This window comes from Rattus rattus, chromosome 8, assembly GCF_011064425.1.
Source record: "Rattus rattus isolate New Zealand chromosome 8, Rrattus_CSIRO_v1, whole genome shotgun sequence".
NCBI classification, from domain to species: domain Eukaryota; kingdom Metazoa; phylum Chordata; class Mammalia; order Rodentia; family Muridae; genus Rattus; species Rattus rattus.
This window is the reverse complement of record NC_046161.1, coordinates 57617656-57639063: the sequence shown is the minus strand read 5'-3', so window position 1 is coordinate 57639063 and position 21408 is coordinate 57617656. Positions and strand designations below refer to the sequence as shown.

The 21408-nt window shown below is 44.2% G+C and overlaps 1 protein-coding gene across 2 annotated transcripts in view; it reads left to right on the top strand.

Annotated features, from left to right (window-relative positions):
* Positions 1-21408, top strand: part of Map2k5 (mitogen-activated protein kinase kinase 5) — a 220813-nt gene that overhangs the window by 35259 nt on the left and 164146 nt on the right. For both annotated transcript variants that reach the window (XM_032910909.1, XM_032910908.1), the window contains exons 5-8: positions 1699-1739; positions 2647-2714; positions 12052-12100; positions 19474-19538. In XM_032910909.1, coding sequence (XP_032766800.1) covers positions 1699-1739; positions 2647-2714; positions 12052-12100; positions 19474-19538 — 223 coding nt within the window. The remainder of the gene's footprint in view (positions 1-1698; positions 1740-2646; positions 2715-12051; positions 12101-19473; positions 19539-21408) is intronic.

The following is a 21408-nucleotide window of genomic DNA, read 5'->3' as shown; positions in this document are numbered from 1 at the left end:
AGGTTCCCTGGGTCTTCCTGGTTGGTCAGAGGGTCTCAAGCCCTATAGGATCTGCGCCTAGGCCCCATGTTAAAACGAATCTTTAGGCGGAACAAACTGGCCGGTCTGGAGACAGTGACGATTTTACTCTGATCACATATCCTCCTCATTTCAAGTAGTACTGTGGTCTTGAATTGTATTCCACTCCTAGTTCATGGCCAAGCCTTCCCTGTGGCTCAGAACTGTGTTAAATATTAATAAGTATGAAAATTTGCTAGCATTTTAGTAACTGCCTTCTTAACTTCAGGATCTATGAGGTTGCTGGGGTTTTGAATGCAACATGGCTGTTGAGATTTCTAGTCACAGGTTTGATGTGGCAGTTGAGGACAGCTGGAGTCTTTCTAGTTCCTTGGCTGGCCACCATTTTCCTGCACCAGTTACTGCAGATAAGGTAGCGTGAGGGAATCCTGCGTCCTTCCAGGGCCGGGAATCAGAAGTATGCAGCTGTTGTTTTGTTCAGAGCTAATTTGCATTTTAAGGAAAGAAGATTTGGAGTCTTAATATTATTATAGTATTAACAGTATTTTATGCACTTAAAATGTAAAAACATCTATTCATGCTTATATATTTTTGAAATATTAACATAATAAATTTATTAGAAATGTATTTATTTTATTTTCTGTGTATGTGTGTAGCATGAGCGTGTGGGAACTGGTGTTTGATCCCCTGAACTGGGGTTGGAAATGGTTGTCAGTTACCGTGTGGTTGCTGGGAATGGAACCTGGCTCCTCGGGAAGAGCAGCCAGTGTTCATAACCACCGAGCTGTCTCTCCAGCCCTAGTAACATAATAAATTCAAATTTACTTGAAGTTTCCAAGTGAAAGTAACCCATACCTTGTAATTATAACGCATGTCTTCCTAAGCAGCTTGATTTCTGTTGTCAGAAACAAAAAGAAAGCAAATCAAATTCATCCTTCCCTAGACAGAGTTGACAGGCCCTAACAGCCTCTGTAGGACACTCTAGTATTTGGACAGAACCCATGGAGGGCAGGGATAGGAAGCTTGTGTTTGAATCCATGATGAAGAAGCATCTGCTGGGTTAGAAATGTTTCACTTGTAGCCCAGGGTGGTGCTGGGAAATTCCTGTCGGTATTCTTGCCCTTTGTTAGCTTCAGAGCTAAATATTAATGGGCATCAAGATTGTGAGAAACCTCATTAAATTACATATCTGTTTTAGTAAGTCCGGCTGCTTATGACTTCGTGACTTGAGTACACTCAGATTTGCGTATTCCATCTTGGAGTTCCCAGCAGTCTTTTTGGCATCCAAGGACTCCCATGCCTTCAGAGCAACAAAAGCAGAAGCCTGCTGTTTAGCATGCCCTTTGACTGCCTTGTGTGGTTCTGTGGAGAAGGAAGGCTGCAGAAATCTGAGCCACGAGGAGCCTCATCATTTTCGCTCAGCTAATGTTTTAGTATGTTTTAAGCAGAAATTGGAATTCATATGAAGCGGTGTCAGAAAGCTCTGTGCATTTATAAACGCTCACTCCTGCAAGTTAAAAACCCAGTTCATAATTCCCACCTTGGGTCTTGGGGGCCACTTTTCAATCATTTCTCTCTGCTAATTTTGGTGTCACCCTCATTTCTTTTTAAACGATTCATTCTGAGCAAATTTGTAAATGGCCCTGATGTGTTCTACAATTTAGTCAATTACTGTTTCAGCCTGCAAGCCTCCTGGGGAACGGAACATACATGGCCTGAAGGTACGAATTTCAATAATTGTTTCAGTAAAGTTAGATGGATTTGTAATGCTGTGTTCCACTTATTGAAATGTCAAATAAAACTGCACTTTCTCAAGCTCTGACAAGCAATCTTTTTCCTCTCCCCTACCCCCATTTTTTGAGTGGTGGGGGTGGGAGGGCCACATCTGTATTTGCTTGCGATGTGTATGTGCTTGGATCCTGGGCCTTGATGCCATATTCTTCAGTTATTTGGAGTTGTTTTGTTGGTCAGTTTTTCCGGGATGATCCTGGATCCGTTGTCCACAAAGATTTATGTGAGTGAGAACATGGTCTCCTTTGGTGATTAATTAAGCACACAAGCATATTGCACACAGGCTGCTGCCCTCCTCTTCCCTCGACATATTTATGCTTGGGAAACATGTCCAGTTAATGTCTCCTCATTGTTCTGCGTGTTTTAAATTCTGGATTTCTGCTCAAGGCTCCACATCTGAAAGAAAAGCTGGCTATTTTATTAGGCTCAAGTGTTTTATAATTAATTACTTGAACCTCATTTTCTAGTGAATGGGAGGCAGTTGTAGAGCTGGAAGGGGGTGGCATCCTGAGGGTTGCTACTAACCCCCAGACAAAAGCTCTCACCGTGCTTCCGTGGGCATCCTACTTTTATGTGGTAGATAGCAAACTGAGGTTTATTTCCCTTGCTCTCTCTTTCCCCAGCACTATTTAAGTATCTGAGTAATGCCAGGGATATCAGGTTGTGTAATCTACAGATTGTACAGTTCTGTAGCCTGTGTACTGCAGCACTGGGTCTGTCTAGCAACACGCTAATTAACCTTCAAAGTGAGATGAGACATTGTGTGCTGAATTATAGGTTAATTAGAACTGTGTCCTCAGAACGCAAGGCTGACCCAACTTCTCTCTTCACTTATAGGTGAATACACGGGCTGGACCATCTCAGCACACCAGCCCTGTGGTCTCAGATTCACTTCCAAGCAATAGGTAAGGACAATCAAGGGAAGTGTGCTCTGCTGTGATCCTGTGTGACTGGGCTGGGAAGAGGTTGGTGCAACACACTTGTCTTTCTATAAGATAAAAGGTATAGGTGTTTGTAAAGACAAGCTGACTAACGAGATAGCTCTTCTACATACTGGCTGGAAAGAAAAACCACTTAATATAGAAAGATGAAATTAGAGGCTCAGTTAATAAAGTGCCTGCCATGGAAGCAGGGGGGCCTGAGTCTGGATCCCCAGCACCCACATAAATCCAGATGTGGCACCACACATTTGTAACTCTGGTTTTGGGGAGGCAGAGGCAGGCAGTTCCCAGGAGCTCACTGGTCAGCCACCTCACTGAGTCCATGAGCTGCAAGTTCACTGAGAGAGCCTATCACAAAATATAAGACTGAGTGCGACCCATACGTGAGCCTCTGGCTTCCACATGTGCACAGATATGTGTACACACCCCCCACAAACACACCTGTGCCACGCACACCCATACAAACAGATAGATGGATGGATGGATGGATGGATGGATAGATGGATGGATGGATGGATGGATGGATGGATGGATGGACGGACGGACGGACGGACGGACAGACAGACAGACAGATAGATAGGATAAGATACAAGGATGAAATTGACATGTGAAATCGTTAATTCTGTCCTAAGTAGTTTTCCCTGAGTCTCCAAATTGTATATATGGCCTGTTTCAAATCTTGATCCAGTTAGAAACTGTGTGATACTCATTAAGCCTTTCCTGCTTGCCCATCTTTTGACAGTGTTATTATCTGCCGGCATCTTTGCCAGACAGAGTCAGGGGAAGAGTCAAGTGGTGACATTTAACTTGACCGGCAGTGCTGCTCACTAATGGCATCTTGCCTTGTCCAGGAGATTAAAACTACTGGATCAGGAAGATCGCTTTTGTCAACTCATGCTAGTGTCACCCCACTCTGGGACAGATCTTAAGCCTTTCAAAGTCTTCTTTTATCCCTGAACTTAACTGCCAAACTGTGGCAATGCTCAGGTGTTCAGCCAGCCTGCCGGTAAACATTCTTCACCTTGTGGGGTCGCTCTGCATTCCAGAGTCACAAGTGGCTGGAAAGCTGACAGAACCTCAAGAGCTTCTTCTGTCCTGCACTGAGGGGCCTAGCTTTGGGCTTCAGTGAGTGCACACAGCCTTTTACTGGTGAGTGTGCACAGCCTTTTACTGGTGAGTGTGCACAGCCTTTTACTGGTGAGTGCACAGCCTTTTACTGGTGAGTGTGCACAGCCTTTTACTGGTGAGTGTGCACAGCCTTTTACTGGTGAGTGCACAGCCTTTTACTGGTGAGGTGCACAGCCTTTTACTGGTGAGTGCACAGCCTTTTACTGGTGAGTGCGCACAGCCTTTTACTGGTGAGTGCGCACAGCCTTTTACTGGTGAGTGCACAGCCTTTTACTGGTGAGTGCACAGCCTTTTACTGGTGAGTGTGCACAGCCTTTTACTGGTAAGTGCACAGCCTTTTACTGGTGAGTGTGCACAGCCTTTTACTGGTGAGTGTGCACAGCCTTTTACTGGTGAGTGCACAGCCTTTTACTGGTGAGTGCACAGCCTTTTACTGGTGAGTGTGCACAGCCTTTTTACTGGTGAGTGCACAGCCTTTTACTGGTGAGTGCAGCTTTTTTACTGGTGAGTGTGCACAGCCTTTTACTGCACAGCCTTTTACTGGTGAGGTGCACAGCCTTTTACTGGTGAGTGCACAGCCTTTTACTGGTGAGTGCACAGCCTTTTACTGGTGAGTGCACAGCCTTTTACTGGTGAGTGTGCACAGCCTTTTACTGGTGAGTGCACAGCCTTTTACTGGTGAGTGCACAGCCTTTTACTGGTGAGTGTGCACAGCCTTTTACTGGTGAGTGCACAGCCTTTTACTGGTGAGGTGCACAGCCTTTTACTGGTGAGTGCACAGCCTTTTACTGGTGAGTGCACAGCCTTTTACTGGTGAGTGCACAGCCTTTTACTGGTGAGTGCACAGCCTTTTACTGGTGAGTGCACAGCCTTTTACTGGTGAGGTGCACAGCCTTTTTCTGGTGAGGTGCACAGCCTTTTACTGGTGAGTGTGCACAGCTTTTTACTGGTGAGTGCACAGCCTTTTACTGGTGAGTGCGCACAGCCTTTTACTGGTGAGTGTGCACAGCCTTTTACTGGTGAGTGCACAGCCTTTTACTGGTGAGTGTGCACAGCCTTTTACTGGTGAGTGCACAGCCTTTTACTGGTGAGTGCACAGCCTTTTACTGGTGAGGTGCACAGCCTTTTACTGGTGAGGTGCACAGCCTTTTACTGGTGAGGTGCACAGCCTTTTACTGGTGAGTGTGCACAGCTTTTTACTGGTGAGTGCACAGCCTTTTACTGGTGAGTGCACAGCCTTTTACTGGTGAGTGCACAGCCTTTTACTGGTGAGTGCACAGCCTTTTACTGGTGAGTGTGCACAGCCTTTTACTGGTGAGTGCACAGCCTTTTACTGGTGAGGTGCCGTTTAGGTTTCTGCTTTCTCTCCACACCCTCTGTCCTCCTCTGTGCAGTTTTGGTTCTTTGCCTGTGGGTTTCTAATTTGACCCTGGCTTACAGTTTTGGAGGCCGAGAGTCCAGCTTGCCTGACCCAGGCAGTGGTGAGGATACCTTGTGGTTCACTCTCCTCATGGTGGGGACATGTGCAGGAGTGAGTGCACCTTAACACTGGAAGCCACAGACTGCCCCTATGCTCCTGCACTCCTCTTTACTGTCTTTATTTGAAACTTTTTATATGCATGAGTGTGTGCATGTATGAGTGTGTAACATCTGTGTACCCAGTGCCCTAGAAGCCTGAAGAAGTGGTCGGAGCCCCTGGAACTGGAGTTACTCAGATGGCTATGAGCCTCCATCTGAGAGCTGGAGACCAATCAGATTCTCTGCAAGAGGAGCAAGTGCTCTTAACCACTGAGCCATCGCTCTTGCTTGTATTTTTTTCTTTAATTTTGAGACTTTTGCTATCTAGCCCAAGTAGGACTCAAACATAGCAATCCCCTGCATCATCCTCCCAAGTGCTAGGATTACTGGTGTGTGCCACCACACTGCTTTCACAATCCCAGGTGACCTAAGGTACTTCCACTAGGTTCCTCCCCAAAGCTCCTTCCCTGGCTGCTTCACTGTGGTATCCACCCACCAGCCTTCCTGCTGAGAATATAGGCTCTAAAAGGGCGTCTCCTTTAACAGCTGATTCCATCGTAGAGTGCAGTAGAGTCACCAGCACCTCATTTTCCTGGTCTTGTACTTCTCTACAGAGGGCTTTGAACCTGCCACATGCTGGTTTGCATACACTCTCTCCATTCTGCCTGGACATGTGAGCTACAGAATAGAGGTGTATAGGTGGAAGACTACATGTTCACAGAGCTCCTGGAAGGCAGAGCATTTCACTGGTGCCACTGGTCCCAGAAAAGATGGTGTGCTCACAAATAGCCAGAGATCCTGGGACGTCAAGGTTTTCTCTGGTGTTTTAGATTATACTTTTCAACAGAATTGAAAAGATTTCAAATCATAGAAGCAGTGTCACTTTCCCTGCAAGTGAGGATTAGCTCGGTGTACAAAGTTTGGTGTACAAATTATCATGTTTCTTCACGGAGTACAGCAAGCCTCTTGGATCAGACAGAACTTCACCATCTGATTATCTCATGTTTCAACCTGGCCTCTTCACTTGGGATGTGGCAGACTCCTAGATAGTAGGGATAGTGGTTCCTGTAATGGAAGAATGCTAATTGAAAAAGTCCTGTGGGTGCTTTAATATGTTACCCTACACTGGCCATGTTCTGTACCCCAGGTTGATAACCAATCAGCAGGTACTTATTGAGTACCTCTTATTCATTAGTTGCTGCCCTAGGAATATGACATGGCAATGTTGTTGTGAAGGAAGCAGATGCAGAGGGAAACACTAGTCAGGAACATGCTTCGATTTGAACTGAAAATGATTGCTTTCATCTAGACCTGACACACAAGGAGGACCAAGTTCACAATACAGACGTTTCAGCTAAAGGTGACCATTTGTGCACTTTGTAGGTAGGCTGATTGGTGGGAACATGAGGATAGGTGATGGGTAGGGCAGGCGTGTGGGACGTTGAGGAGAGCAGCTCAAGTGCTGGAAGGGAAGGCTGCAGATGGGAGCAGGTCATGTGGGTCTTGGAAGGTCAATTGGTGCCTACCTTTCTTTCCTGGCCTGGAGAGCCAGCCCAGTGTTCATAGAAACTCTGTGGGGAGCAGGACAAGGGCAAGCACAGCCTTATCCTGCCCTCCTTAGATCTTTGGTTCCTGTTCTTTGCCAAATTAACAGCTGGGATCTTCCCACCAACCCCAGGTTAGGGATGTACTTCCTGGGCCAAGGCCGCCCTTAGTTTTCATCATGTACATCTTAAGAGTTTCTTCCTTTCTGAGCTGGGATTTGTAACCCTTCAGTACCCACTTGTAAAAAAAAATTAGTTTTGCAAAGAAAGAGGGACTGCTCCCTCTTTCAAGTTAGCTCTTCCTCTCATCTTCTCTCTCATACCCCTTCCTCATCCTTCCAGCAGCCTGTACCTTCCTAGGAGCTCTGCATCCGCCCACTTGCAGCATCCCTGTGGCTGCATAGACGCTCCAGCAAATCTCCACTGTCTCCTGTCAGTCTCCTCTACCTTAGCTGGGACATCCTTGCTAATTGTATTAGTCAGTTCTTCTTCAGTATAATGGAATACCTGAAATAGTGATATAGCTCATTTTGTTAAGATAAAAGGTTTACTTAACTTTTAGGGGGTTGGAGGTCTAATGGCCCAGGACAGGTGTGCTAATGACTCCTTGTGGCTGTCTCTCCTCATGCAGAGTGAACTAGATTGAGAGAGAGAGAGACAGAGAGTGACAAAGACAGAGACAGAGAGACAGAGACAGACTGGGTTCCAAGATCCCTTCTGAGATCATACCTCAGTTGACATAAACACATCCCACTAGAGTCACTTGAAGATCCACACCCTCAACATCGACACCCTGAGGACTCTGTTTCTTCCTCATGAACTCTTCAGGAATAAACCATCTCCAAACTGAAGACTCAGATGGAGTTCTGAGGTGTTGTTTCCTATCTGGGAACCTCTGGATGCTCATGCCCTCAGGATGAAGTCAGACACCTCCTCTCCTCCACTTCTCCCCCTCTTCCTCCCCCCCCCCACGCACAGGTCTTGAGTGGTAGTGCTTGCCTACAGGTGCTCTGTGCACTGCAGCCTTGCTGATGAGCATGTGGTCCCTCTCACTACTGAGCCTGTGTATCTCTCTCTGTTGCTGCCTCATTCTCTTCTTCCTCACCTTCTTTCCCAATCCAGCTAACCTTGACAGTCTTCACAGCCCAAATTACCTTCTGAAAGCTGTCCATCCGTCATTACCATCCACCCACCGAGCTCTAGTCAGTACCCTGTGTGGACTCCTGTATCCTACCCTGCTTCTTTAGTCTGTAGCAGTGAGCTCATTGCAGCACAATCTTCATAGTCTCAATAGCTTCAGTGCTCTGTGAGAGCGATCACTACAGCGTACCCACCTCGAGCCCTGGTGTGAGGCATGGCACGGCATGCTTGCTAGATGATTGAGTGGGTGCATACTTATATCCACATTTAGTTCTCCCTCAGTTGAGTTCTTTCAACTTACTCTGCTTTTATTTCTAATCCCTTTACTTCTTATTTCTTTTTACTTTCTGAGACAGCTTCTTACACTGTACACCACAAATATCTAGAATTCATCATGCAATCCATGTTCACCTTGAAACCAGAGCAGTCTTTCTGCCTCAGTCTTCTGAGTGCTAGGATTGTAGATGTGAGCAGCCATGCCCAACTCTCCCTTAACAGAAGCTGTGCATGGGTGGGTACTATGCCCGCTTGCCTGTCTGTGCACTATGTGCATGCAGTGCCTGTGGAGCCCAGAAGAGGGTGTCAGATGCCCTGGGACTGGAGTTACAGGTGGGCATGAGCCTCTTTGTGGTTATTGAGAATGGAACCTAGGACCTCTGCAAGAACAGCCAGGGCTCTCAACCCCTGAGCTATTGCTCTAGCCCATGGCCCTTTCTTTTTATTCTTTTATACTTTGGGTATCTCAGTGTCTTTTCTCAAGCCAGGTTACAATTATGTGCATTTAAAATTTTAAACAGTTTTAAAAGTAGTTTTGGTAACCTAAGTTCTTAAGAACAAATGAAATACTGAATAATCAGGGTATAAAACAAGTTTACTGGATGAAACATTTTGCTTTTTCATGCTAAGACTTGAAACTAAGACCTTACACGTGTTAAGAATATGCTCTACCTCTGAGTGCTGGTCTTCCCATCCCTTTTAAATTAAATTAGCACTGCCAGATACCGGTGTGTCACTGGAATCAGTGTCCCTCCTGTTACTTTCAAAGTGTAAGTTGTTCTTTGGCATGGGTGAATGACCATTTGTTAGACTGAGCTTATTAACCCACATGGTGTCCCTAGGTCATAATTACTGAATTCAAGTCCTACTACTGAGGTCTTTCTAAACAACTTGGCTTTCTCCTTCCGCAAACTTAGGATGATTAAGCTGTCTGTCCATCCACTGCTAGTGTAAGATTGATGAAGCTATCTTAAGGAATCATATTTTGCTTCTTGGATGAAAGACATTTTGTAAATGCCATAAATCAAAGTGTTATTATTTAAGCTTATGACATAATGGTCTATCTGTGGAGAGAACATAGCGGAGACTTTGTTTGGTTGTTGTGTCTACAATAGCAGAATTATCAAATTGGGAGTCATTTATGGGAATGCAAAGATTTAAGTATTTCTCAGACAAGTGAGTGTGTGTACATGCATGCATGTGTGTTAATCTGAATTTAGACAGGAGCTGTGCCCTTTCTCTGTAAATTAGGGATAATAACCATACATGAAGGAGTGTAGTTCTTGTGGGGGCCACCCAAGCGCACATGCAGTAGCCCTGCTACAGTGCCTGCCATGCTCAGCATTCTGCAAATGAGCTGCACGACCAAGTTGGTAATTGGACTGGTTTGAGGCAGCTGTTCACTTTTTGGTATGTGCTACATCTTTAGTTCCAGTCTACAAAATTCTTGACTGTTCCCCTGGGCTGATCAGCCTCTGGAGAACATTATCAGCCTAGAATCCTTAGGTGAAGGCATGGATTAGACAATGTTAAAAAGTGTGGGGAACTGAGCCTCAGTAGTCTGTGCTGGACCAGAGCAGAATTATAAGGAGTATTTAGAGAGAAGGACCAGCTTGAGTCTGAGATCATATTAAAGATGCCATGTGGAATGCCAATGTCATTCAGATTAGGTCTTCGTCTCCTTTGCTTCCTGCTATATTTTGATCTTTCTGTCTTCCTGTGTTGCCACTAGAGCTGCCACAGGGTAACAGTAGCCACCATTTCTTGAACACTTAGCACTTGGTTGTTCAGGAGCATGGAAGGGATGGAGCATAATAGAACGAGTTGAGCTCTATGTTCTGGAGCCTCCGGTCTCATTGAGAGTATAGGGCAAGAGACAGCCACATTGGTAATGACCAAATGGGGGAGTTTATCTGGCAGAGAGAGCATTAGAGTGGACAGTTAAGGATAGAGCTGGCCAGCTCTACATTTAAAGAACAGTAGTTGGGGAGACACTATTTTTTAAAGGTTGGTCTTCTATCTATCTATCTATCTATCTATCTATCCATCCATCCATCCATCTGTCCATCCATCCGTCCATCCATCCATCCGTGCTCTAGCGTTTTAATCGCTTGTTGATTTGTCTGTGCACCATGTACATGCAGTGCCCACAGAGACCAGAAGAGGCTGTCAGATCGCCTAGAACTAAAGTTTCAAACAGATATAAGCCACCAGGTTGGTTGCGGGAGCCAAACCTGGGTCCTTTCAGAGAGCAGCCAGTGCTCTTAACCATTGAGCCATCTTTCCAGCCTAGGAGGTGCTGTTTAATGTCCCTTGCTACTTAGTCTGGTGTCTGTGGAAGCTTAACCTATTATACCTAAAGCTTGAGAACTTCAGAGCTCTGTCTTAAGCATTTTTACTAAACAGAACTAAGCTACCTGCAGAAATGTTTACATAATGTATTATCTTCTGCTAAATGCCTGAGGAAATCAGCTAATAAAGAAGAAAGGCTTGTTTTGGTTCACAGTAGAGAGTTTCAGTCCACAGTTGGGTCCCACTGATTTCTGCCTGATGAAATGGCAGCATTTCATAGTTGGGACCATGTGGTCGAAGAAGGTGGTCACTTCCTGGTGAGGGAAGGAGAGAAAAGCAAAATCAAAGGAGGTAGATATTTCACAGTTTGTGGAGAGCATATCCCCTTAAACATCCTACCAGGCCTCACTGCTGGAAGTTACTACTGTGGTCAGGGCCTGTGGGATTCACTCTAACTAGGTAGCATATCGCCATGTACATTCACAGAACATTTTAATAATCACTAAATATTAATGGAAGCTGGGTCTCCTCGGAAAGCAAAGGAGAGCGAAGGCAGCCTCAGTTTATTGGTTTGCCTAATAAAAATATGCCTGTAGTGTATGTTTGGTAATGTTCCACTTGTCTGGTTACCTATAATGCAGATCTGCTGCTTATTTATAGAAAGAGGAATTGATGCTCCAAGAGGAGAGGTAACAGGTCCCAGGTCCCATAGCTGCAGACAATGGCTACTATATGTCTGTTCCCAGGAAGTCGAGTGCATAAGTCTATCTGTAGTAAGAAACCAGAGCATAATGTCCACTGTATGATGTTTGAAGTGCTGTCATCTTGGCTGCCTGAGAACATTCTTGAGAAGGCTTTCAGTATTTTGTGCATCACAAGTGTAAAGTTGCATAAAGTCTTCGTGGAGAGGCTTCCATCCATCCCCATTGTCTGCTTCCTAGCTCTGGAGACTCATGGACTTATGGCCTCCATGGAACCTTTGCCGTTCTAGGAGTTACTTAAAAACAACAATAGAACCTTCTTATGCTCAGAAAGAGCACACAGTCTATTCCTCAAAGAAAAGGCATGTTTTAGTCTGGAGGAAGAAGAGGAAGAGGAAGATGACGACGACGACAGCGACAATGACAGTTATTTATTAGACAAGTTCTTATATAGCCAGGCTGGCCTCCTACTCCCGATGTAGCTAAGGATGACCTTGAACTGCTTGCTGCCCCCCTTGTTTCCTGGGATTACTGGTGTGTGCCACCACATTGTACCGAGTACTGAAGATCGACCCCGGGGCCTGGTTGTGTGCTAGGCAAACAGTCTGCTCCTGAGCCATGTCCTTACCCTTTGGTCTGGGATTTGCAGTAATGTTGAGAGGTGTTGGTAACCTTGCCAATGACAGTGCCATTTCTTTGCAGCTTGAAGAAGTCCTCGGCTGAACTGAGAAAGATACTGGCCAACGGCCAGGTAGGTATTGTTGCATGCCTAACTTCAGAGTAGCACTCTGTTGCTGTCCAGAGTGTAGCCATAGTATTAAATGATGAGGACTCTGCACATTTCTTCTTGTCATAAATGAATGCCTAAGCTTAATTTTATTGGCAGCACAGTCTGCAGCATGGTTTTCAACCTGAGCTCATGGGTTTCACTCCCAGCAGATTGAGGCACTGTGCACACAACCACGCTGCCATCTCAGTTTAAAAAAGTTAATCAGTTCTGAACAAGTCGTCATCCCGCTGGTGGTTGACAGGGCCCTGTGTTTTGAAGTGACTGTTTGTTTCATTATCTCTGGGGACAAAGGAGAAAACTGTGACTTTCCAGGCTTAGCTCCTCTTTTGTCTAGAGATCAGCATTGGCTTTTATGGGACTGAACTCAGGTCGGTCAGACTGTGACACATGTGTCCCTGGGCTTCAGGGAACCTTGGTTTGCCTTGTTGTTGGGCCATCTGAAACTGAGTGACCCAACCCAGCCAGGGAAGGACAAAGAGGCCTGCGAGCCACTGATTTTTCACTAATTTTGATTCAAGTAAATGGACACTTCTGAAATAGTATAGTTCCTTTAAACATTCACTGGTAAATGAAGCTACCTACAGGGGCTGCAATTCCTCAGTCGCAACATAAATGCGTTTTAATGTTTGTTACAGTGAAGCCCTCTGATAGCCTTGCAGGCAGCGCCTGTCCATTGCGATCAAGCCTGCCTATTAGGCTCTATTGACTGAGACATCTGTGTCACTGCAAATAAAAGACTCTTATTGATTTTCTTAACTGCTGTTCACTTCCGTCCATGTTTCGAAGGCTGAGATCTTAATTATCTCAGATGCTTATTCAGTGCCTCCACACGCTGACCTCTCCAAGCCTTGTTGGCATTTCATGAATCAAAGACTTGTAGTGCTGCATGTCAAGAGGACAAAGATGGGTCCTCACGCTTGTCCTTTAATAGCACCTGTAACATTGTGCTTAATAGATGTGCATGTCCTAAAGCAGGACTCAGGGAATAACTTCTGGAAGCTTGGCACACAATCTTTTGAATAGTTACAAAAAATTGAGTTGATCTGGTTCTGACAGTCTGTCAGTCAGTGTGTGTGAACTCTAATCCTTAAACGCTCCACGTACAGTGGAAGAGGATCTGGCATGGTGTTGATTATGTGTCTAATTCTGATAGTCTCAAATTCTGCAATAGACTCTGCAAGGGATCTAACTAGGGATCAAACCCAGCTCCTTGCACATTCTGAGCCGGTGCTATAGCCTTAGCCTCCAAATGTCAGATAGCATTTACCTGCAACTGTTCCCTTGAAGCAGCCAAAGGTTTGCTTAGACTGAGGTCTGCCCCTGTATCCCCTGTGCCTGGCATGTGTGCAGCAGTGTGAACAAAAGCTGAAATTCTGGGCCCAGGCCATGAATAGATATATGTTCAGCCTGTTTGCATTCTAGTTACTAATTACAATTTATGTACAAGTCACTCGTGTTTTTCAGCTGTAAAATATATTTCAAAATAGACATAAATTAAGAAGTTTTAACTACATTATTCAACCTAGGCAGTGGAGAGTAACTAGCCTGTCATACAGTCTTCTCTCCTAAATGAAAAACACTTCATTTTCACTTGTGTGAAATACACACACACACACACACACACACACACACACACACACACACACACAAACACACGCACGCACACCACATCAGCATTCTGAAATGCCCTTCGTGTTTTGATGACAAATAGAGCCCCACAGATATCACAGTAGTGTCACTTATGAGGTTCTCTGCAGTGGAGACTGGCAGAGCAATGGTTTTTGACACTTAAATATTGTTTATTGCTTTCTCTTGGGAATGTGCTAACCCCACAGTAAGCAATGTGGCAGGTCTTTTCTTTTTCTTTTTAAGGGTAAGCTTATCTTATGTTTAGTTTTGCTCAAAAATAAATCAGTAAAATAAATAAATAAAAATGAGAGACAAGGGTATTGCTCCTCCTTAAGCTTTCAGAACGCCTGCTTGTCCTCAGTCCTCCCTTGGTGCTGTGGAGTAACTAACAGGGTGAGGTTGCATTACAGTGTAGTAACGTGGGTGGCGTGGGCCTCGGTAAATCTCAGGGTTGAACACTGACACCATTTGCTATGGAAGGTGTAAGTCACATTTAACGATACTTGAACACTTGAGTGTAGTGGTTTTATTTTAGTGGTTTAAGCTCTCAAGCATTAATAATGATTTGCCTTCCCACTAGCCTCCACTTAGATTTCATAAGGAATTCATATTAATCATTAACAGAAAGGGACATGATTCTTCAAGATAATCAAATATTGACAGGTTAGAAATAGCTTTCTGCCTGGGTTCATTGATATAGGTTATGTGATATAAATATTTATTTCTTTTCTGTCACTCAGAGTAAATGCCACCAATTGATTCAGCATTGATAGAGTGTCAACAGTTCATAAGAAACATTTGACTGGCTTGTGTTTTCCGATTAGTCTCTGCTCTATAAAGTGGGATTTACTAAATCTCCCCAATTGTCTGCTCATAGAGTGTGACGCCTCCTGAAACCATTCTGGTTTCGATTTGTGAAGCCAAAGTCTCGTGCAAGCCCTCGGTTCTGTCAGGCCTTTACATATAAAACGGGACTAATTGAGCATCTTTATTTTAATGATTTATAAGTGATACATACTTATTCTCTTTAACACAGGCAGACAATAAACAAAGAACATAGTCTTTGCTAGTCCATAATTAAATTCCATTTCCCTGTCCCCATTAATTTCATTAATATCTTAAATCAAGAGCCACTTAAAAGTTTACCTTTAGTTTTTGGAACGGAGCTGTTTTTTTCTTGTTAACACTTTACAGTGGGAGATTCCAGCTCTCCAGCTTAATAAATAAATCAAAAGATATTTTGGGCCTGTCTAATTGAGACCTATGAATCAGACTCACTGCCACATTTTTGGAGTATGTTTTCACCACTCAAGAGTCCAGTGTGGCATTGTCTGTCTAATGTTGGCCCTGGGTTTGAAACTGACTGGAAGGAACCCAGAGGGTCAGTTCAGAGGATTTTATAATAGCAGGTGTCACTCCACAGACCTGTGACTTTTACTTCTATATCTCTAAAGTGGTTTCTCTTCCTTTTGGTTTTTGGATTTGTAGAGTGACCATAGTTCCTGCTCCTGGTAAGCCCAGGTTAACTCCGAGAAGTACTACTGGCCAGTCCCTTGCCTACCTTTGTTGCTTCTAGAACTTCAGATGCCTTTAGAAAATTCCCTAACCTGGGGAGGGTAGGAATCTGCTGTAAAAACTGTCTTTAAAAACCCAGTCAGTGCCAGCACCGAGGCAGACATGCAGCTGTGTGAATCAGAACCACAGAGCCTTCTTCCTGCCCAGACACAGCGGAATCTCGGTGCTGGCTGCCGGCCCTGCTGCTCTCTTGCCCCCGCTTGTCTTTTAAGCAGAATCATTTGCTTCCCTATTTGTGGATATGTAGCAGTTGTGACTCCTGGGCTTTTTTCTTCCTCTTCCCTCATGTCTGTTATTTTGCTGCTGCTTTGCATTTTACAGTTAAAACAAGGAAAATCAATTATAATTAAAAATGAGCTTCTTTATCGAGTTAAAAGGCCAATCTCCCATCTGTACAGTTTGAAGACCACGTGAGGTATGTGTGAAGAGCGGTGCGTCATGTACATGTATGGCACACACACACATGGAGATCAAAGACTGACAAGTGTCCTCTACTGCTGACCATTTTATTTTTTGGAGATGGAGTCTCTCACTGAACAGAGGGTTTGCTATTTTGGGGAGCTTACTGCAGATCACCTGGCTCTGCTCTTGGCGCCGAGGTCAGTGTACGCCTCCACGCTCATTTGATGTCCACACCCTTACATAGCAGGCACTTCGCCCACCAGCCATCTCCCTGCTACTTGAGCTACATGTTTTGTTTCTTAAATTTCCTTTCTTAGAAGTACATGAAATTTACTTTGAAGGTTGCCTCTCGGTCGGTGGTTTGCCTGTCTGTGCACAGTGACCCTCAGCAGTCAGAGTGTCCCCACCCCACTGCCCCAGAGACAGCTTGCTGATGTTGGACTGGAGTACTGACTGACAGGTTCTAAAGTAGCCTGAGTTAACCGTCCTAACATGCTGTAGAACTGCGCTCTTAGGATACTTGGTCCTAACTCCCATCACCATGGGAATCCCTCTGTGCCCTTAGGAGTCCTACCTTCATTTCTGAATAAACAATTCCTATGCTTCACTTTGAAAAGTTCATTTAATGTGCTCATCTAATTATGAGTGGCAAAAATGTTATTAGCTGTTTTTATAGTTCATACATATCATGTATGAAATCCTCAAGATTTTTTTTTTTTAAATTCAGTTCATGAACTCTGCTTCAATAGCTTTTGTGTTTACAGGATATGATAGCCATGTACCTGCAGTTCCAAACTCAGGGGACTGAGGCCAGGAGGGTGGCAGTTGGGGAAGGGGTGAGGGGAGGAAGCAGCCAAAAGAAAAAAAAAATAGCAAGATAAACAAACAAAAAATCCACTCACCCTTTCATGACACTGCCTCCTAAAACAAGCAAATGAAGCTTGTAATTTTAAAAACATGAGAAATATTTATATGCTATCATAGGAAACTCATACGCAAACAGAAAAGGATGTGTGTTACTTGTTTATTGAGACAGGGTCTTACATATATTTAGCCTTGGAGAGCCTCTGAGTCACTATGTAGACTAGGCTGGCCACAAACTCACAGTGATCCTCCTGCCTTTGCCTCTCTCCTCCTGATACTAAGGGAGTGTCCCACCACACCTGGCAGTTTTATTTGTCTTTCTCTGTGTGTCTGTCTGCTTGTCTGTATGTACACCATTTGCATGCAGTACCCACAGAGACCAGAAGAGAGAGCATCAGATTTTTCTGGAATTGGAGGAACAGGTGACTGTGGGCTTCCCAGTGTGGGTTTTGGGACTAGAATCCAGGTCCTCTGTAAGAGCAGCAAGTGTTCTTCACCACTGAACAATCTCTCCAGCCATTTCATATTTAATATTACAAACAAAGAAGGGAAATACCATCAATTCATTTGGTGGGCAAAGACCTGCATACCTTGAAACAGCATAGATCATTTCATATGGATGTAGTCTTTTAAAGGAACACACTCTGAGCCTACCATTCAGAGCCACTCCTATGTTTTCGATCTTGCATAATCTCCCTCATTATCTGGGGGATTCCTTAATTTCATCTTAATTTTTAGCACCCACTCACTTACACACGCAGCATCAGGCTTTGCTTCCCTCAGTTTCCCACCCACCTCCCTCAGGAGGCTGACACGTGGGATACTGCCACTCCTCTTTTGTGAGTACTGTTGTGATTGTGGGTGAAAATGGTCAGAGACATCCATACCTTGCCCTTTGTGGGGAGGACTCGATCTCAGATGTTAGTCCTTGCAGGGCCCAGACCCTGTTTTATATATGCCTGCTTCCCAACTGCCCTTTTATCTCAGTGCCGCAAATTCAGGATTTGTGGACTTGACCAAGTGAAATTTCTCTCTCCTAGAGATTCACTTCCAGCACAGTGAGAATGTATCTTGTTAGGCAAGTTAATGGTGCAAATTAGTTTGTTGGAGGCACGTTTAGATTACCTAGAGGAATGCTCTTGGGGAATTGGCTTGGTAGCAGTCCGTACCTGCCAGTAGACACTGCTGTTTATGAACCCTTCATCAATCAAAGGGGAGCAAGTGGCAGTCCTGCTGGCGTAGCATCTCAGCTCACTTCCTGGGCTGCTGTTCCTAATGCTCTTGGAAAAGGTGCCATTTAAGTCCAGAGTAATGTGGCTTTCTTTCCTTCATGCCACATCTTTTCTACAGGGTAAAATATCATTTTATTATATTAGTAGTTTAAAGGTCACGAAGAACAATATTTTCCTCAAATAGAAAAGCAGTTGGCAATTTTTCTGATTTGTCTGCCAGTATTTTTCCACTGACCTTAAATATTGCAATTAGCTGATTGTAAATTGCATCAATCAGGCGGTCTAACAATTAAATCTGGTGCAGAACTGACCTTACGCGGGAGTCTGTCGATACTCTTTTAGGAACTGGCAAAGTGGCTTGGCAAGGAAGCTGTCTCTTTTGCTCGCACCACACACTTAATTATCACAGTCCTCTGAGCTTCAACTGCAGAAATGTATGAAGAAAACTCCCTTGATAAATGCAGCCCTTGCTTTACTCAGTTGCTGGGAGTTTAGAACAGAGCAAATATTTAAAGCTTTACTATAATAATGGTCCAAAAGCAAACTATTATTTTCCAAGTGATATTGAATTAAGAACTCCATCCATTTTCTGCCCAATACAAGGCAATGCAATTCCCTGGAAATTGATTTTTTTTTTCAGAGCTTACTTTCCCTGAGCCTTAGCTGTATGGAAGACAATACCTTTATTAAATCTACTTGCTGAATAACGTTGGCAGTTAATTTTTATGAAACTGTGCAGGGCCTAAAGAATTACTGAATATATCAAATGGAGTCTGATTAATCTTAAAATCATGTGATAAATGATAATTTAGGGGGGTCCCTTAAAGACTTGAAGCACTACTTTGTGGGTGCTAACACAAGTTACTTGCCACTCACAATTACCAGTAAGAATGGTGTTCTTGGTAGTTTTGTAGAATTTAATAAGCATGGTGTCTTATACATTAAGTCACAGGAGTGGCACTAGTTAATATGCTCCATGTGTTCCCCTAGGCCTGAGATTTGCCATTTTCCAGTCAGCATAATATGATTTCTACCCAGCTTTTGCTATGTACTAATTTACCTTTTGCAAAGAAAAGCTCTTCCTAGTCTACAAAAATGATAAACATTATTCAGTTAGTTTGTTCAATGTTAATTATAGGGTCACCAGAGGAGTTTTCAGGGGCTGGCTTATTTACATTGCATGTATAGATTACTGTGTGTGTGTGTGTGTGCGTGTGTGCATATGTGCACGGGCACGCACGCACGCACGCACTCACTCGTGTAAAGCTTGGCTTTGGCCCTGTGTGTTGCTGCTTGGCATTAGTTAGTTCTGTGCCATGCTGGAGACTGTCCTCCTATCGGTATCTCTGACCTGACCCTTCTGAGCTATGTTATATCATTCCATTTTGACACCTTTTATCAAACTTTAATGAAATGACCCAGGCAAACAAATTGTCATTAAACTTTCCATCACTTTGTCCCTTGGTATCGTCTTTTATAAATTGGACAGCAAATGTTGTATTGATCCTCTCGTTCTCGCCGCTGAACTTGGAATGACCCAGCCTGCTTGTTGTTTATGGCCCAGAGTTGCTTTCCTTGACATTTCCATCCGCAGCATGACACCCTTTTTGTTTTTCTTTCTTTCCTGTGGAGATGAATGAACAAGACATACGGTATCGAGACACCCTTGGTCATGGCAACGGAGGCACAGTCTACAAGTGAGTAGTTATCCTGTCTAAACTTCCTGTTTACTTCACCAAGTGTTGGGGACCCAGGTCCCGCATGGCAAAGGTTTACACAGCACCACTGCTTAGATTTTATTTCCACATTTGACACCAGAATTCTGCAAGACAGCTTATACTTTCTCGGGAATTGCCTGAGAATGCATTTATATTGCCTTGTTAATATTTCTGAGTCTGCATCTCTCCTGGGTGGTGGTTACTAGTCCACCATTAGCAGGCGTGCCTCTCTACTGGCCTGGAGTTTAGCATGTGTTCTCTTTGCTTTTCAACACCATCACTGATTATTATGTTTTTTGAAACTTGTTCTCACCTTGTGCTGGTCCCTCGCCTGTTTACAGTTATGCCCAGTGGATGCCAAACTTTATAAATGCCATTGCTGTGCCCTGTGTTGACACTGTTATTAAAAAGCTTCTTCCTGTTGTGCTTCCCCCTCTCTCCTCCCGCCACCACCCGAGAGGATCCCTACACACACTGATGAATATGTTAAGTTAGAAAACGCTCCCAAATTCCGGTTGCAGCAATCTTACCCTAAAGGACTGTTCATTTTCATATTAAAAAATGCTAAGCATAAAAAACAGCTCTCTCGACAGGGAAGTCCCTCTCACAGCAGTGCAAAGTTTAAACTACATAATGTAATATGTGGCACTTAATAGTCTGCAGTGGTGTATGAAAAATATTCCACTAGGAATTAACAAATCCATCCTCTGTAAGAAAGCCCTCAGGGTAACAGAGCTTTCCTCCACACATACACCAGCCCCACACTGCATTGGGCTGTGCTTTGACCGTAGCTACTGTAATATTAAAAATAATTGGGATTATAAAAGAATTAATTTGTATTCTGATTGGGTCCTCATGAGCCCAACACATGCTTGTGTACTGATGCCACGTTGGCATGGAGCTGGACATGAAGTGAAGAAGTCCTGCAAGTTCATCTGATCTAGTCACCCCTCGGGCTCAGCCCTTGGGGATAGCCAGGCATGAGTCCACCCCCAAAAACATAGACCTTTAAGAACTTAAGCCGCTTGGCATCACATGCATACCGTCAGTCCCAACACTCAGGAGCCAGAGGCACATGGGTCTTTGTGAGTTCCAGGCCAGCCTGGTCTACATAACAAGTTCCTGGAAAGCCAGAGATGTAGTGAAACCCTGTCTCACCACCAACAAAAACAAAACAAGCCAGCCAACAGAAACCTCTTTAGTTATCCAGGTCTTCAGGATGCTGGGGCAGGAGGACTACAGAAGTCTGAGGTCAGCATGGGCTTAATGCTGTGTTGATGACCGTATGCAACTCAGAAAGAGAATAAAACTATAAAATTAAAGCCAAAGAAGAGAGTATATGCTCATCTTCTAGATTATTTTTCCTATATTACTGAATTGTTGGTCTGAAATTAAGTCATAATTAGAAGCAGAGACAGATTTGCTTTGGGGCTGTCATTGAACTCAGGGCCAAGGGTTCCTGGAAGCTGCACCTTCAGTACAGATGTTAAAAGTGTAATCCTCTATATAACTGTAATATGAAAATAACTGACAGGGAAGTGTGAATAACCTGCCCAGCTCCCCAAAGGACGGTTACAACATGAAAGTATGCTACTGTTGTTTCAAAAATATTTTTAATCATGATGAAATATAAAATGTGTTATCATAAACATTTTATATAATTTTTTAAGACAAGGTCTCACTATGTAGCCCTGACTGGCCTGGGACTTGTTACCCAGACCAGGATGGCCTGGAACTCAGAGAGACCCACCTGCCTCAGCCTTCTGAGTGCTGGGGTTAAGAGCGTGCACCACCATGCCTGGCTTGGTGAGCATTGTAACGTGTGGTGTAGTGACTGTTAGTGCATTCC